Genomic DNA, 17456 nt, shown 5'->3' on the forward strand with positions numbered 1-17456 from the left:
TGTTTTATTTTAACTTCTATTTCTTTTGTCACCCAGGGAGCTCTACCTTTGGATGCCCAATCTTTCCTCTGAATGGGCATAGGCTTGATTTGTACCCAAACCTTGAAAACCTGCCATTGTTCATTTCCTGTTTTCTTGGCCAATCTTTGTTTCCAGTCCACCTGTACTAGATCCCTTTTCAAATCACTGAAATTGTCTCTCTTCCAAATGGGTATTTTCACCTTTGATTTTTCTTTGTCCCTGCCCATAACTACTTGAAACCAAATTATATTATGATCACTATTACCCAGGTGTTCTTCCACTGAAACACACTCCACTTGCCCTACTTCATTCCCCAGAACTAGATCCAGCACTGCTTCCTTCCTCATTATTCCCCTACTATTACTGCTCTATTATTTTTATATTTCTCTAAAATTTGCCTAAAGATTTGCTCCTCAAGCTCCCTCTCACCATTTGGAGGTCTACTGTAAACACCCAGCAATGTAATAGCTTCTTTTCTGTTCCTTAACTCTGACCAAATAGATTCAGTCTTTGAACCCTCTGTTATATTGTCCCTCTGGAGAACTGTAATAGTATCCTTGATAATAAAATGGACACCCACTCTTACCAATCAGGAGTCTCCATATGATGTATGGCAAAGTATTTTATTTCTACTTATAACATGTGTGGTATCCCAGGAAAATATGCTTGTTCGATAGGAGGTTTTAGCCCCACAACTAGAACTGATAATATCACAACACTGCAAGTCGGCAGGGCTCAAAAAGGCCATTGAAAGTTTTTCAATGTCAAATCATGTAATCCATCCAATGGAGTATCTCTCAGGGTTCATTCATGTTACAAGTTTATTTGCAGTGCAAAGTGGTTTTGGTTTCGCCCTGATGTTAAACTGGTTTACTGTAAATCTGGTATTTTGGCCCAAACTAACTTCGAAGTAAAGCAGAGTCTCACTCCACTTTGCTTCAGTATCAGGTCAAGTCCCAACATTAGATTTAGACTGCACTTACAATCTAAAACCACTTTATACGAACACTGCAGTTGGAGTGTAAATCCCCCCAAAGTCAGTAACGTGCTCCAAACGGGCAGCTTTCAGATTTGTTTTTATGTTACATTAGTTCGAAGGATTTCTCAAGATTGGGATTTGCTCTACAAACCTGCATTGAAAAAAAACAAGCATCTAGAGCAGAGAAGGTTAAAGGGAGATTTAATAGAGAGGTTCAAAGTTATGATCGGTTTTGATTGAGTAAATAAGGAGAAACTATTTCCACTGGCAGGAGGGTCAGTAACCAGAGGAAACAGATTTAAGATAATTGGCAAAAGAACCAGAGAGCAGGTGAGGAGAAATTGTTATACGCACCGAGTTGTTATGATCTGGAATGCACAGCCTGCAGGAGGAAGCAGATTCAATAGTAACTTTCAAAAGGGAATTGAATTTATACTCAAAAAGGAAAAATTTGTCGGGCTACGGGGAAAGAACTGGGGATTGGGGCTCGAGGATAGCTCTTTCAAAGAGACAGCACAGGCACGATGGGCCGAACGGCCTCTGTCTGTACTTTAAGATTCTATCTGAGAGGAGTAAAAATTTACTTCCTGGAGTGGTATGTTGTGAAACTAAATGTATAGCTCACAAGTTAAGAAGTAAATATACTGTCCCCCTCATCGATGCAAGAAAAATGGTAATGATCTGATTATACCACAAATGTATTCCGTTTACATTTGAATGGTGTTATCTTTCATTGTTCATCTGTGATAACACCCTTGTCATATTTTTTAAAACTAGCATTTATGTTAAAAGAAATTACAAATTCAACACATGCTATTATAAAACCTCAGCTCCCAGCACATTTCATTGCTCAGTGACATAATGTCACATCAAAATCTCAGGTGGGAAAGAGAGCAGCAAGAAATCCATTCATTATATGGCAAATTTCATTTTATTTTTCCAAATGTACTTTTTAAATTAAATATAATAATCTAATTTGCAAGTGAATATTTAAGTAATGAGATCATTATGCGAGTACTTATTCCAGAGAACTTAATTATTTATTGTTGGTTTTTTTTAATACAGTGTAAGAACAAAAAATTGGGTTACAAGTTTAAACTATGAAAATACGGTTGGATGAGGCTCTGTCTGTTCGCTTGTTTTGGATACAATAGCTCTGCGATTTGTATCTGGCCTTGTCTTCCCTCAAAAAGATTGAAAAGGCACATAAGGGCACATGCATCTGTTTCAGATCCCAAGAGGGTACTATTGTTACACTCTAGGTAATGCGACTGTATAAGTAGATATTGGGTAGTGTGAATCTACTCTGGCATGTAAAGGTGTGGGTTTCTTTTACAGGGGCGAATTGTGTTACTGAAACTAAGAAGGTATAACAGACCCAAATTTGTAACAAGGTCCACCCCCCTGTAATTTAGCTCAAACATATGAGCACTTTCCAAACCCACATTTCACTTCAGGAAAGTCGTTTTACTAAAGTGATATTGCTTCTATTGACTCTTTGAATTAAATTTCAGATCACCTTTAATTAACGGCATACTACAGGAGGGAGGTTAATAAATCAATTTTACTGATCGACATCTACGTCCTGACTGTTGCTAAAAATTTATCTCTATATATAGGTAAATGATTTAGGAAGTAAACCAACATGATCATAATCAGTATCAACTTGAAAGGAGTTAAAATCTAATTTTCTGATTTCACATAAAACAAATAATATCTTTCTGATCTGTTAGTATCAATTAGATGTTAATCAGAAATAAATAGACAAGCTACTTGATTGCAAATAAACATAACGTCTCCATATCTATATCACCATTTACCCCTTGTGCCAGTGTGTAAGTTACAGAGGAAGACCCAGTCTCCAACCAGAAGATAACGAAGAGGAACCAGATGGCTGATAAGAGCAACTCACATCTCATGGTTCCAGAGATTAAATGCATTTGCACACAACCTTGGGCAGCAACAAGCTTGGGTACAACCATGCAGCATTCCCACAGGATTCCTGAATTGTACTGGTTGGGTGGGTTGGAGTCGAGTGGGAGGTGAAAATACCCGTTTTTGTGATCGCGACCGCAACCTGGCTCCAGTGTGTTCGCTTTCGGGTTTAACGTGGGCACGTTTGGATGCGCGTGCGGCGCCGAATCGCGTCACCAATTAGTGCCGGCAGGCAGGTATTTAGCGTGGTGACGTTAAGTAGCGTTTTTTAATTGAATGTAATTAAGCTTTGAATTTAATGCCTCCAGGATGGCTTTTGCAGGACTTGTGAATCTCGCCGGGTAAAAGGAGGTGAGAAGGGTCAGTTCATCAGTTAAGTGCCTTTATTGCACTGCTTGTGGGCCAGGAGGAGCAGGAGTGTTTCCTCCAGGCCCAACAAGCTAACCTGCCATGATCGGTCCCCAGCGACCGGCCGACTCCCCCAATGTCTGAGACCTCTCCGATGGCCGAGCCCCCCCCCCCGCCGCAAACAACGTCCGACTCCCCCACAATGTTTCCGACCCTCCTCCGATGTCTCCAGCCTTTCCCCGCCATCTCCAGTCCCCAATGTCTCCAGCCCCCACCGATGTCTCCAGCCCCCCCAAATGTCTTCAGGCCCCCCCCCACGTCTCCAGCCCCCCCAATGTCTCCAGCCCCCCCAATGTCTCCAGCCCTCCTCCATGTCTCCAGCCCTCCTCCAATGTCTCCAGCCCCAAATGTCTCCAGTCCCCCCCAATGTCTCCACCACCCGCCCCCCCACCCCCCCCCCACTGATGACTGACCCCCCCCCGCCCCACCCCGAGATGTCCGGCCCCGACGCAGCCTGATGAATGGCCCCCCACCCCACCCCTGCGATGTAAGACTTCGCTGGCACCCCCTCCGCGGCTGCTTTCCCAGCTGAAAGGCAGCGAGCCTGTCAATCTGACTGGCTGTCACGCAGAAAACCCAGAAGTAAAATTGTAATTATTCAATTAGGTAGCGATTGCACTTTCCGACCCAACAACTTTACTTCTCCTTTGCTCTCTTCCCGGCTCCAGGTAAAAATCATGACCTGGAGGAGCAGAAGAAAATAAATGGCATTTAAGTATCAGGAATGCCATTCTGAATTTAGATTAGGAGGACAGATTGGAAATCACCTGGTAATTTGGGATAGCCTGTAAAGATTATTATGGTTGAGAGTACAGTACACAATATGATGTCCTCCAGCCAGCTTGGCAACAGAACCTGCTCACTCCAGTTGTGCAATAGTGTAGCATCCTAATAGCAGTTCTAATTATAAAGTGCAGTAACAAAACGACATAATATGACCTTTAATTCAACATTTTACCTTTCTAATGTTAACATTATTCAATGGTTCTGCTTAGATTTTCATTCCACAAGTAATTTTGTTTTTAATTAAATAGAAACAGGTCATACCATACAGCAATGTAGTCATTGACTGGTTCCGTCTGAAGCAGAGTGAAGTTGATATAAACTCCATGTCCTGAAGGTACCGCAATTAGCCAGCTGCAATCCTTCGAATTTGGGTACTCATTGGGAAACCCGGGAGAGTAGATGGTACCATTCCGAGATGTTATGTTGAGGCTACAGGGAGCTTTAAAACAAACAAACAAAAAACGGAACACAATTAACCTAAGTGTCTATCAGTATATTTAAATCTTTGGGATGACTTAACTTACAATTTCAGAAACTACTGTAAGGCTTGCTTTACGTCACTGCTAATATACCAGCTGAAACAGGCCTTCCAAATCCTTAAGGGTACACTCAGGCATGCTCTAGTTACTTACCTGTTGCATACCAAAGTGTTTACAAGCACACCAGCCATTATTGAGTTCTTAATCCACATCCACTGGACACAGCACAATTTTAATAGGCAAAAGTTGACATTTTACTCTAGTTACTAGTTCGACGAATTTCTTGGACTATAGCTTAAATCATTAATTTTTTGATGCAATGACACAGACAGGATCATTGACTAGCCCTTCACTAGTTTTCAAAGATTTGGGAACACTGAGTTAAAGAAGTATGATAAACAAGATGAAGAGATTAGTCACCACAAAACAGACATCTATATATGGGGGTCCATAGTGGTAATGGAATGGATTAATTAAACCAACTTTCCAATTGGTAGTGCGTCTCTGACTTAACAGAATCGTAATACTCTTTGCTTCATTGTCATATTTGTTGAAAGTGTTAGTATAAAGAACAACCTGGGAATAATTGATATGAAAGAATTTAGTGAAAATCTATGGGGTTAAATTTGTCTTGGGAAGTAGTGTAAAGCGGGTGACAGCGCATTGGCGGCCCATTTTGCACATTGTTCAGTTTTCTTTTCCGTTTACTTCAATGGATAAGAGAACTGGGCGGAGTGGGAAACAGGCTGCCGCTGCACTACCGCTCAAAACAAACTTCACCCCCCCCCCGCCCCCGCCCCACTCCATGAGTTGTGGAAACGACGTAAAGTCTGGGAATACATGGCACTGTATTGTCACTGTATTATGGCCCTAGAGGAAGCAATAAATGAAGCAACACACATAACAGGAGGAGATAGGGCAGTGAAAAACTCAAACTAGTTGACTGCGTCACTCCCAGTCAACAAGTTATACCAGTTTATGTTGAGGAGATTCCTTAAATTCTGTGTGAGAAAGTATTAAGTCCATAGGATTCAGATCTAGTCAATCAAACTGTATGGCATTGACATCTATCTATGTTGAAGATTCCTAATTGACCATTTTTCTCCTTTCATACTGTGAATAATGGGAAACTGAGATTAATCTGGAAGCCTACTTGGAATTACATTGTATATTGTACATCTAAGTGATAACTTGGGCACTTCTTTTTTGGAAAATGAAGTATATTATTTTACACATGTAGCTAATTCTCTCTCAAATGAAATCTACTGAACTAATTACCTACCCATATGAGAAAATCTGCTCTGATGTTCTTATGCAAAATCAGTTATGTTCTTATCAGTATCTATAAAGTGAGAGAGCTTGATGGGTGATACATTTTCGAAATAGAAAATTATACATTGAATGTGACAAGAATGAATCTCGTAATATAGTAGCTACGCAACACTCTTTTGGTTTATTCTATGTATGATCAGTCTGTATCAGAAAAGAGAAATTGAGTAAAATGCAGACATAGCTTACTGTAGCACAGATTTATGTGCCTTCACCTAGAGCTACTGGAGACCAGTGAATATTTTCTCAAATTGTTCAAAACCTACATTTGGACCAACCTGTGGTTCTCAAATAAATATATACTGTGTTGTACTCAAGGGGGAGGGGTGGGGGGACCCTAGGGGGAGGGGCCCCAGCCGATATTGTTGTTTCTCAGGTTTGGATGTCAAGAGCACAGCATGGCATAAAAGAGGCCTGGTTTGAAAGCAAGAAACTTGAGATTTTTAATAAAACGTCAAAATATATTCTGCCCAAATTATTACTTTCATCAAAAAGGATTGGGCAGCAATTTGAATATAAAGCACTCCCCTAGAATTTCTTTAATGAAAAATGTTGTAGTATCGCATGCAATTCTGGATGCCCCATTATATAAACGATATTAGAGCCATGGAAAGGGTGCAATGAAGATTGGCTAGAATGATATTAAGAATGAAGTGTTAAAGTTATGAAAAAAGGATCAAAAAATTGCGCTTTTACACTGAAACACTAAAGATAAAGGGGGAAATTTAAAAAAGGTTTTCAAAATTCTGAAATGTTTTGAGATTATTAGCAGTGAAAGATTGTTTCTTTTGGTTGCCAGTTCATGACTAGAATGATGAAGGAGCAATGTATAAGGGAAGAGAAACATGAGGAATGTAATGGTTCTGATACTGGATAAGCAGTGTCATGACTTTAAAACCTACCATGGTAAATTGTGCAATTAAATTAATTAACTACGATGATTTGTAGGCACTGGAAAAAAAATGACCGTGAAAATAAATTGGATAAATACTTTAAGGGGAAAAATTTGCAGGGCTATGGGGAAAGGGCAGAGGAGTGGGATTAATTGGATAGCTCTTTCAAAGAAGTGGCACAGGCAGGATTGGCCAAATGGCCTTCTTGTGTGCTGGATGATTCTATGAAAACTGCTGGACTGTGATTAAAAACCCAACTGGACAAATGGCTTGTCCAACGTTCGTCTTGAATGAGCTAAAAATATCTCCAGCTAAACATTGAGAGGACCAAAGCCATCATCATGAACTCTGCATTTTTGTGACTGATTCTATCCCGCTTCCTGGCCACTGTCTCAGACTGAATCAGACTGTTTGAGTCTTCAGAGTCCTATTTGGATCCCATATTCCCTCGGTCACAAAGACCACCTGCATCCGCCTCGGTAACATTGCTTGCCTACACCGCTATCTCAGCCCATCTGTCGTTAAAACCCTCATTCATGCCTTTGAAACCTCCCATCGTCCATAAACCTTAACTCATCCGAAACTGTGCTGACCATATCCCATCCCGCACCAAATCCCACTCGCCCGACAATCCTGCCCTTATTGACCAACATTGGTTCCCAGTATCCCAATGCCTCAAATTTAAAATTCTTGCATTTAATTCCTTCGAAGGTCTTACCCCTCTCGATCTCTGTAACCTTATCCAGCACTACAACCATCCCCACCCCACCAAACTCTCCATTCCTCTGACTCTTGACACTGTGCATTCCCCCTCCCTCTACCAAACCCACCGTGGACAGCCATGACTTCAGCCATCTAGGTTCCATGCTCTGGGATTCCCTCTCTAGCTCTCTGCACTTCTTTACCTTTAAGACCCTCTTTAAAACCCACTTCTTTGATCAAACTTTTGGTTGCCCCCTCCTAATATTTCTTTCTTTGTCTTGGTATCCATTTATTTTCTTATGCCTCTGTGAAGCACCTCGAGACATTTTATTACATTAAAGGCTCTACAAAAAGGCAATTTGTTGACTTTATTAATGTCTTTCAGGGAAAGGAATCTGTCATGCCGACCCAGCCTGGCCTACAGGTTACTTTGGTCTATATTATGTGGTTGACTCTTGTGGGGGTTGAAATTGGTCTTCGGCAGTAGTGCAAAATGAGTAATCATTTTACAGCTTGGTTTTCTTTTCCATTGAATTCAGTGGAAAAGAAGCAGGGTGTAAAATGGGCCGCCAATTCATCATCGCCTGTTTTGCGCTACCACCAAAAAAACAATTTCACCCCTATAATGTCCTCTGAAGTGGCCTACCAGCCACTCAGTTGTATGAAGAATTGCTAAGAAGGGCCACCAGCACTGTTTCAGGATAACAGGGGATATGAAATAAATACGGCCTTGTCAGTGTTACTAAAACATTGAATGCTTTACCACAAGTAATTATTCAGATAGACAATATATATATTTATTTGAATAATTATTTGAAAAGACTATGGGATCAATTTTAGGATGGCCGAGTGGGTGCGTTCATGGCGGGGGTTTTCCTAAAATTGGGGAATCCCGGAGCCGGTCCGGAGCCCGGCTCCAACCTGCCCTCTTCCGGGTTCCCCAATGACGTGAACCGGTGCGCGCGCAGCCCCCGCATGCGGGACTCCCACCGGCAATTAAAGCCGGCGGGATGACAGTTTAAATAATCAGCGAGGTACTTGAGGTCGTTGACAGACCTCATTGGGAAGAGATTTTAGCAGGGATGTGATTTTTGACTCTCCCCATGCTGTGGGAAACACTCCCTGTTGTTGCAAACGTGTTTCAGTCAGCAGCTATTGGGAGATGCAGAGGATTCCTTGACAGTTGGGGGGAATACCTCATTCATTGCAGCAGGGCACTCTGTCACCTCAGACAAAGTTTTGCCTGCCACACCGTTGTCTCCACACTCCAAATTATTACATCATACCCGAAACTCTGCTGTCCAAACACATTTACCTACTTTGCGGAGCCCCTCACACTCACACCGTCAGGATGGGGGTGGGGGGGCTTCCGTAGCTGCATTCACCACTCCATTGGAGGACGGGCAACATCACCAGCCTCGCCAGGCACGCCGTCCACCTGCACCTGCACAAAGTAGTCGTGCAACTACACATACACCCACTGTAGGGTGACCCAATGGGTGGCATTAAGGGTGTTCATGGAGAACCTCATGAAAGAGCATTATTGCACAAGCCAGTCAAGAATGGCCAAGACATGTCAGTAGTGGTGACAATATAATATGTAATGTGAGTTGATCAGAAATCAAATAGAAGTAAAAACCATGACAAACCCTCAAACACCCTTGTGCATCGCCTTCATGCTCACGACACGTTTGCCTTACGCTTCCTACTACACATACGTGATGCATGCCCTTTGGTTGCAGCACAGGTAGTGGCAGGTGGGGTAAGGCTGACCGTGAAAGAGATGCATGAGAGGGTGAGTATGAGACAGAGCCATGAGATTGTATGAGGATTGGGTTGAGTGGTCGTGGTGGGATGAGGAAGGACAGATAAGATGAGAATGAGGTTTGAGTGGGTATGAGGGGTGATGTGATAGAATAGTGTTGGCAGTGTAGAAGGAGATGTGGGGTGGGGGCGGTGATGTGGCAGACGGAGTGTAGGGGAATGAGTAAGTGTACTCACTTCGGTTGACCTGGTTAGGTCATTGAAGCGCCTCCTGCACTGTATGCAAGTGCGTGATATGTTGATGGTGCTGGTGACCTGCCCTGCCACCTCGAGCCAGGCCTTCGTGGTGGCAGAGGCAGGCCACTTCCTCCCGTCCACCGGGTGGAAAATCTCCCTCCTCCTCCTCCTCCTCACCCCATCCAGTAAGACCTGGAGTGAGGAATCATTAAGCCTGGGAGCAGCCTTCCCCCTGGGCTGCTCCATGCTGTAATTTTGCCTATTTTCTGCAGCCTCAGTCAGTGGAGGACTGCCCCTTTAAATAGGGCTCCTCCAGCTGACAGCCTATGATGCGGGTGCGCAGTCCGCCCGCTGAGCAGCTTTTCAGTGCGAAACCCAGAAGCCAAGGTAAGTGGCTTCAATATTCTAACGATCGCGTGCCAAACCCACCGATTTTACTGGGCGCGTTACCCACACGCCCAGTCGACCCCCCGCTGCCAACCCGCCTCCCTCCTAATATCGGGCCCTATAAATGATATGGAGAAAATGCAGACAAATGGGATTAGAATTGAAGATAGCATCAGGACACCAATGGATGGTCTTCTTCTGTGCTAAAACTTCTATGTATAAAATTAAACCAATTTCTGAATTTAAGTGTAACAAGATCCCAGACTCACAAATATAATAAATTATTTTCAGCTTTTAAGCAGCAGAGATTGAAACGGTAAGCTACATGATGGAAGTGACAGTTGTGGGGTCTGAAAATCCAGCACACTACCATTTTCCATGGAATAACTCCTTGGAGTTGATGTGTAGTTGGAGAACAACTCGTGAGTCGGATATGTGAGCCAAACCTTGGCCACTGATGCATCACACACCAAAGTGTGCTTCTACTGCCCAATATCTAGGTAAATGTAATGAGACCCAATGGTCCAACAGACAAGCTTTGTTAATTTACACCAGCTTATTGAACATATCACATGAAATAAGTAAACTCTATCAGTCCATGGCTCCAGCTTTAAACCACCAACCAAATTTATTGAGCGTTAAAGAGGGAAATTAACCAGTACTTGTTACAAATACCATATTTAGAATAATTACAAACTTTACTAATCCCCTCAAATGGCCATGGACAAACACTTCTCCTCTGCTAACTTAACCCTCAACATAAACTGGCCATTAAAACGTGTTTTCTTTTTACTTCTTTTGTGTCTGTGCAGTAGCGTGCAGTCACTCACTTGCTCCTTATCTCTGCTGGCTTCAGACTGACTGCAGTTTGTGTGTCATACCACCCAAGATATAGTTCCAAATAATTTGAAAATATCTTAGAAGTAAAGGAATTAAAATCTGTGAGGGGGAATTTTAACCCCCCAGGTCAGTCAGGAGAGAGTTAAATCCTTAAAAACATGAAACCCGACCCCAACCCGTTGCAAACGTGCCTACTTCTGGTTTAACCGGGCAGGTTTGGGGGTCAGGCGAGTAACCCGCTCTCAAGAGGCGGGTCAGTAATTTAAATGTGTGAATGAGGCTGCACGCCTCAGAATTTAGCAGACTTTTCGATTTAACGGCTGCGAGCCAGGTTTCCCAGGGCTCGGGAAACCCGGCAGCTAAAGGACGGTGAGAACTGCCAGATCCAGCAGTTAAGTGCTTTTCCAGCACTGCTTGTGGGCTTGGAGGAGCAGGAGTGCTTCCCCCCCCCCATCCCCCCCAAACAAACCGGCCACAATCTGCCTCCCTCCCGGTTATTCGTCGACTCCCACCCACTGCGATCTCCAGGCCCCCCTCCCCGCGATCCGATGCCGACCCGCGATCTCCGGGCAGACCCCCTCGCGATCCAATCCCCACCCCGCCATCTCCCCTCTCCCACCCCAACCTCCGGTCCCCGACTGCGGTCTTCTACTGCAGGCCTTCCTGACTCTCAAACAGGCCGGCTGCCGGGCAGGGAGCGGAGAAAAAAATTCCTTGTATTTCCGGGTCTCCCGGCCGCTAAAAGTCGCCTCCATTCCCTCCCTGTAAATACCGGGGCCTGTATTTCTCTTAACTACATCAGATCGTCAGCTGATTATTGTAAATACATTATTTTGAATGATTGGTGAGATTGATTCCCATTTAAGAATAACTCCAGCAAACAACCCTCATGTAACAGTGCATTCAGCATATCAAACTGAAATTAATATTTCCCTCGAACTCTGCAGTTTGCAGAAATGGCAAGCAGTAACTAATTTTAACCATGTGGCTGCTGTGATCAACAAGGAAAATAATTCATAATGGACAAAAATATTTCAATTATGTCAGACTGTATATTAAATTCAGCATTGCTCTCTCTAAGCTATCAGGAATTTTCTGTTGCATACTTTGAACTGAAATGGAAAATGTCTTGAAAGCGTGTGGCGAAGGAAATTTTGTTTTGTACTCATGCCAACATTTTCAAGCAATTTCACCCCTGAAGCAGTGCATATTTCTATTACTTTTAACTTCTGTAATTTGATAGATTCTTGACAAAACAAGGTTTGTGCACTCAATGGCTATGAAATTTGAGATATCTTAACACAGTCAAATGTGTCATTTTAGGCAAACAGTATTCATGCGACAAGAACCGAACAAACAGAACCAGTGTTACCAGAGATGAACACAACAGGCACTGGTTTGGGATTTTGAATTGCTGTTCGCCTGACAGAATTCACCAGATATTCACTTAAGTATGGTTAAATAAATTGGCCGTCATTGTATACACCAGTAGCATGTTTATACTACAATTAAAACTCAGTGGAGCTCCCTTCTGCAACATTGAAACAATGAAATACCATCAACATGAATGTGTTTTTTAAATCCATTTTGTAACATTGGATGTTTACATTGCTTAATTGCTTCACGTTTTGACTCAGTTGGTACCACTCTCACCTATGAGTCATCATGGATTCAAGATCCACACTAAGATTACCCCACTAAGGCAAATCAGAGTGCAGCACTATCAGAGGTGCCGTTCTTCAGGTGAGACATTAAAGGAGGCTGAGATTCTATCTATTCTGGGGGTTCACGTGTCTATTAAATATTCTATGGCACTATTTCAAGAAGAACAGGAAATTCTATTGATTTCCTGGTCAACTTCCTCCCTCAACCCCTCCAAACTGGCCAGTCTTCTCACTACTGCCTGTGGGATGTCACTGCGGTCTTTTTTATTCATTGTTGGGGTGTGGGCACCACTGGCGAGTATGGTAATTTATTGCCCATCCCTAGTTTCCCCGGGAAGGGGGTGGTGGGCCTTCTTCTTGAATCACTGCAGTTCTTTGCAGATGTTTGATACAACTGAGTGGCTTGCTCCATTTCAGAAGGCAGTTAAGAGTCAATCATGTTGGTGTGGGACTGGAGTCACATATTAGCCAGTCCGGATAAGGGCAGCGGGTCTCCTTTCCGAAAGGACATTAGTGAACCAGTTGGGTTATTACGACAATCCGACAGCCTCATGGTCACTTTTACAGCTTTTTATTTCCAGATGTTTTAAACTGAATTCAAATTCTCAAGCTGCTGTGGTGGGATTTGAACTTAGGTTCTCTGGATTATTAATCCAGGCCTCTGGATTACTAGTCCAATAACATAACGATTGCACTACCGTACCCGAGTGTAAAATGGCTGCCATGTTTCTTGCATAGCAACAGTCACGGCACTTCAAAAGAATTCACTTTATGTGAAGCACTTTGAGATGTTTCTGAGCTGTGATCGGGCACTACAGGAATCTAAGGCTTTATTTCTGGTGCAACTGGTGGAATTTTGGATATCTGACATCAACCCGGGAGACATGGTTCTCACAATGTCGTCACCATGGGAGGGGACAGTGGAAGAGGCTCCCACACCCCTACCTCTTTGGAATCTTGAATCGGGACCGAAAGAGGCAGAGGCCCAGTTGAAATAGGTTTCACCCCAAATTCCTCCTCCTCTGCCCAGGTGCTTGATTTTCACCCAGTTTCAAACCCTTCCACTTTAGCTGTCGTTCCGCACACAATGATCTTGATTGAGACACATCAGCTGAAAATACCAATCCGGAAAGCAAATGTGTTGAGTATGGAATTGATGTTTCTGATTGCCTACCTTCTATCCAAATGCATTCCTATTTTCTAATCACTGTCATATTACGTCACTGTGAGCTTTTCATGTTGTTACTAAGATTAAGACATGCCTCAGAGAGATCACAAACCAACAAACTCTGACTCAGTGAGCAACAAAGCTGGCTCTGCTCCTGGTCGTTTCATCAGGCTGTCACCACCTCAACCTTCAGTTTTCTTTTCTGCTTTACCAAGTGTACCTCTGATACACCTGATGAGCCTTTCCCATTATCTTTCTCCTTACAACAATATTACATTTCTCCCTTCAGAGAATTCTCCTCACTAGGGAGTATTGCATATGACTATTTCTTTTATAAGACATCTCATCATTGGGACATAGGAACAGGTGTAGGCCATTCAATCAGATCATGGCTGATCTGAACGTCAACTGTATTTGTCCGACTTTGATCCATATCCCTTGATACTCTGACCTAACAAAGATCCAACGAACTCAGTCTTGCCCATTTCAACTGACCCAACATCCATAGTCTTTTTTTTTGGGAGGGAGAGGGGGCAGGAATTCCATATTTTCACTATTTTGATTACTAAATGCTTCCCGGCTTCACTCCTAAATGGCCTAGCTCTAATTTTAAGATTGTGCCCCCTTGTTCTGGATTCCCCCACCAGAGCAAATAGTTTCTCTGTATCTACCCTATCAAATCCCTATATCATTTTAAATGCCTCAATTAATTCACCCTCAAACTTCTAAACTCAAGAGAATACAAGAAAGTTTATGTAACCTGTCCTCATAATTTATCCCTTTAAAGCCTGGTATCAGTTTGGTGAATCTACGCTATAACCCCTCGAAGGTCAATATATCCTTCGTCAGCTATAGTGCCCAAAACTGAATGCTGTACTCCAGGTGGGGTCTGGCCCAGGCTCCGTAGAACTGAAGCATAACTTCCTTTCCTTTGTATTCCAGCCCTCTTGAGATAAAGGCCAACATTCCCTGGATACCCAAATCCCTTCGATCCTCCATAGCTCCTAGTCTCTCACCAGTAAGAAAATATTCTGATTTGCCTTTCTTGGAACTAACACTTCCCCACATTGAACTCCATCTGCCACAGTTTTGTCCACTCACTTAATCTGTCTATGTCTCTTTGTAACTTCCGACTCCCTTAGTGACTTAGTGTCATCTGCAAGCTTGGTTATATAACTCTCTATTCCTTCGCCCAAGTCATTGATATATATGGTGAAAAGCTGAGGTCCCAGTACAGGTCCCTGGGGAACGCCACCTGTCACATCCTGCCAATCAGAGTGCATTCCCTCTATTCCTACTCTCTGTCTCCTACCTCCCAATGATTACCAAGCCATGACACAAGGTTACCTCCAATTCCATGCTGCATAACAATATAGTGCGTAACAAAAATAGTCTATAATGCCGCAGACCCTTTAGGGGTTCCATGGCTCATGGAGCTTCCCTTAGACTAGATGTGTGAAATGAATGCAATCCCAGGAAAAGGCCTGAGAAACAGGGTGGGACATAGACGTGCTAGGTCCCAGCTTTTACTGGTAGTTTCTGTTTGTTGGGGGGGGGGGGGCGGGGGGAACCTGTCCGGGGCTAAATCTCCGTCCACCCCAAACATGGTCCCCCGTATCTGAGGAAATAGGGCCATGGGAAGGAACTCCCTATGCTGGAATTTCCTGCATCCCCAAGCTCAGTGGAACCTGATGTAAGTTTGGAGGTCGATATGCCCAGTGAGAGGTGTCCTAACCTCCTAAAGGATGCAAATGGACACCACTGAAGGGGTGGGTCCAGGCCACAGAAGTAGACTTGACCCCTGAAGATGTGTGCAAAGAGTTTCTTTTGTAACTGCAGCCCCCTTACCTCGGGGGGCAGTTTCTTTCCTCCTAAGGTGAAATACCCCCAATGGGTGGAGATGACGGATTTCCTGGCCAACATTCCATTAGCCTTTTTGATTGCCTTTTGTACCAGTCTACTGGCTTTTAATGATTTGTGTTCTTGGACTCACTAATCTCTTTGCTCCTCTACAGTCCCTAGTTTCACACCATTTGACAGAATATTATTAGTAAAAGGTGTTACGCACAACAAATGTTTCACATGTAGGGGCGGATTAATGCCCAGGCCTATGGGGCCTGCGCTCAGGGGCTCCAGACAAATATGGGACCTCCAATAAAACTCACCATGATGCAGAAAAACTGCATACAACCACTGGATAAGTTTAATATAAATGTAGTATATGGTGATATGATTTGCTTTATTATTAATGCAGTGTGCAAACATCCTACAGGCCTATTTCTTCATGCATTTATTGCACACGTGTTTTAATGGATGGTGTTTGGAGGGGTCGGTGTTGTTTAAGGTTGTGGAGGGGCCCCATGTGTTCTTGGTGCGCACTGCCCCAAGAATTCTTAATCCTGTTTCGTTCAAGTGCTGAAAAATCGAATTTAAAGCACAATTTACACTATCGTAATACATTTAGCAAAGAAAGCTGTGAAACAGCCTACTGTGAAACAACACATAAACAAAAGGACATGCTGTGCCATACATTGTGATTAGCTGTGAAATCTGGGTGGTGAATAAAGTGTGCTTCCTCTGAGCAAGAAAATTGTAAACAATTTTACAACACCAAGTTATAGTCCAGCAATTTTATTTTAAATTCACAAGCTTTCGGAGGCTACCTCCTTCCTCAGGTGAACGATGTGGAAATTAAGTCCTCGAAATGAAGTCGCATTTATAATTCACAGAACAATGCTGGTGATAACAGACAGTTTTTTCAACTGCCCGTTGCCAAGGCAATCAGTGTGCAGACAGACAGGTGTTACCTGGCAGGTAACACCTGTCTGTCTGCACACTGATTGCCTTGGCAACGGGCAGTTGAAAAAACTGTCTGTTATCACCAGCATTGTTCTGTGAATTATAAATGCGACTTCATTTCGAGGACTTAATTTCCACATCGTTCACCTGAGGAAGGAGGAAGCCTCCGAAAGCTTGTGAATTTAAAATAAAATTGCTGGACTATAACTTGGTGTTGTAAAATTGTTTACAATTGTCAACCCCAGTCCATCACCGGCATCTCCACATCATGAGCAAGAAAAGGAAGTTTAGAAGCCAAATCAAACATAGTACTTTTGTGCACCTTTGAGCTGCTAGTTTAAAGGTGACACTCAGAGCGTGCTGGAAACAGGCTGACTGCTTGCCTTCTTTGCCTGGAACAATGGTCATGGGGAGAGGAGAGGCCTAAGAAGGTGAGGGAAAATAGTACATGAAACATAAGGGAGAAGAAAACAAATAGAAAAAGTACCTTCACATCTTGGGAACAGATAGTTCCAGTTCCTGTTGATCCCATGATGGCACGTGAGAACACGCTGCCCAATCAGGACGTACCCAGGGTAGCATTCAAATGATATAGACTGTCCCACGCTATAATCGGAATTGATGAGAAAGCCATTTTGAAATTGATGTGGATCAGGGCAGCTTTGAAGTTCATAAGCTAAAAAAAACATAATCAGAAGGTTAATATTATATATCATAGAGATAATCATCTTGTAAAGCTGTAGGGAGGCCCTTGGACATCTTAAATAAGTTACATCCTTCTGAAGTGGTTATATTCCTGAAACCTCAAGTTCTTCCCACCCCTGCCTGTGAAAAAAAATAGTCACATAAAAGGCATTGAGGTTTAGAATTTTGCCATGCGATCCCTTACATGACTGAGTCTGAGCCCTGCCATTGTGGAGAGGTGCTGAGCAGAGGCTACTACACCATCACTAAGGGAGAAGGGAAAATAAACTGGAGGCAGTCATTACTGAGCTGCTGTTACACAGCTCCTAATGACGCACTTAGGCTGGCACCGACCGGGCAGAAGCATAGGAGCAGGTCACG

The 17456-nt window shown here is 43.2% G+C and overlaps 1 protein-coding gene across 1 annotated transcript in view; it reads right to left on the bottom strand.

The window, feature by feature from the left end:
* Nucleotides 1-17456, bottom strand: part of LOC137321575 (CUB and sushi domain-containing protein 1-like) — a 2214006-nt gene that overhangs the window by 219851 nt on the left and 1976699 nt on the right. The window contains exons 42-43 of the mRNA XM_067984007.1: nt 16879-17067; nt 4391-4568 (exon numbers count right to left, since the gene is read on the bottom strand). Of these exons, the coding sequence (XP_067840108.1) occupies nt 4391-4568; nt 16879-17067 (367 nt within the window). The remainder of the gene's footprint in view (nt 1-4390; nt 4569-16878; nt 17068-17456) is intronic.

This window comes from Heptranchias perlo, chromosome 5 (assembly GCF_035084215.1).
Source record: "Heptranchias perlo isolate sHepPer1 chromosome 5, sHepPer1.hap1, whole genome shotgun sequence".
NCBI lineage: Eukaryota > Metazoa > Chordata > Chondrichthyes > Hexanchiformes > Hexanchidae > Heptranchias > Heptranchias perlo.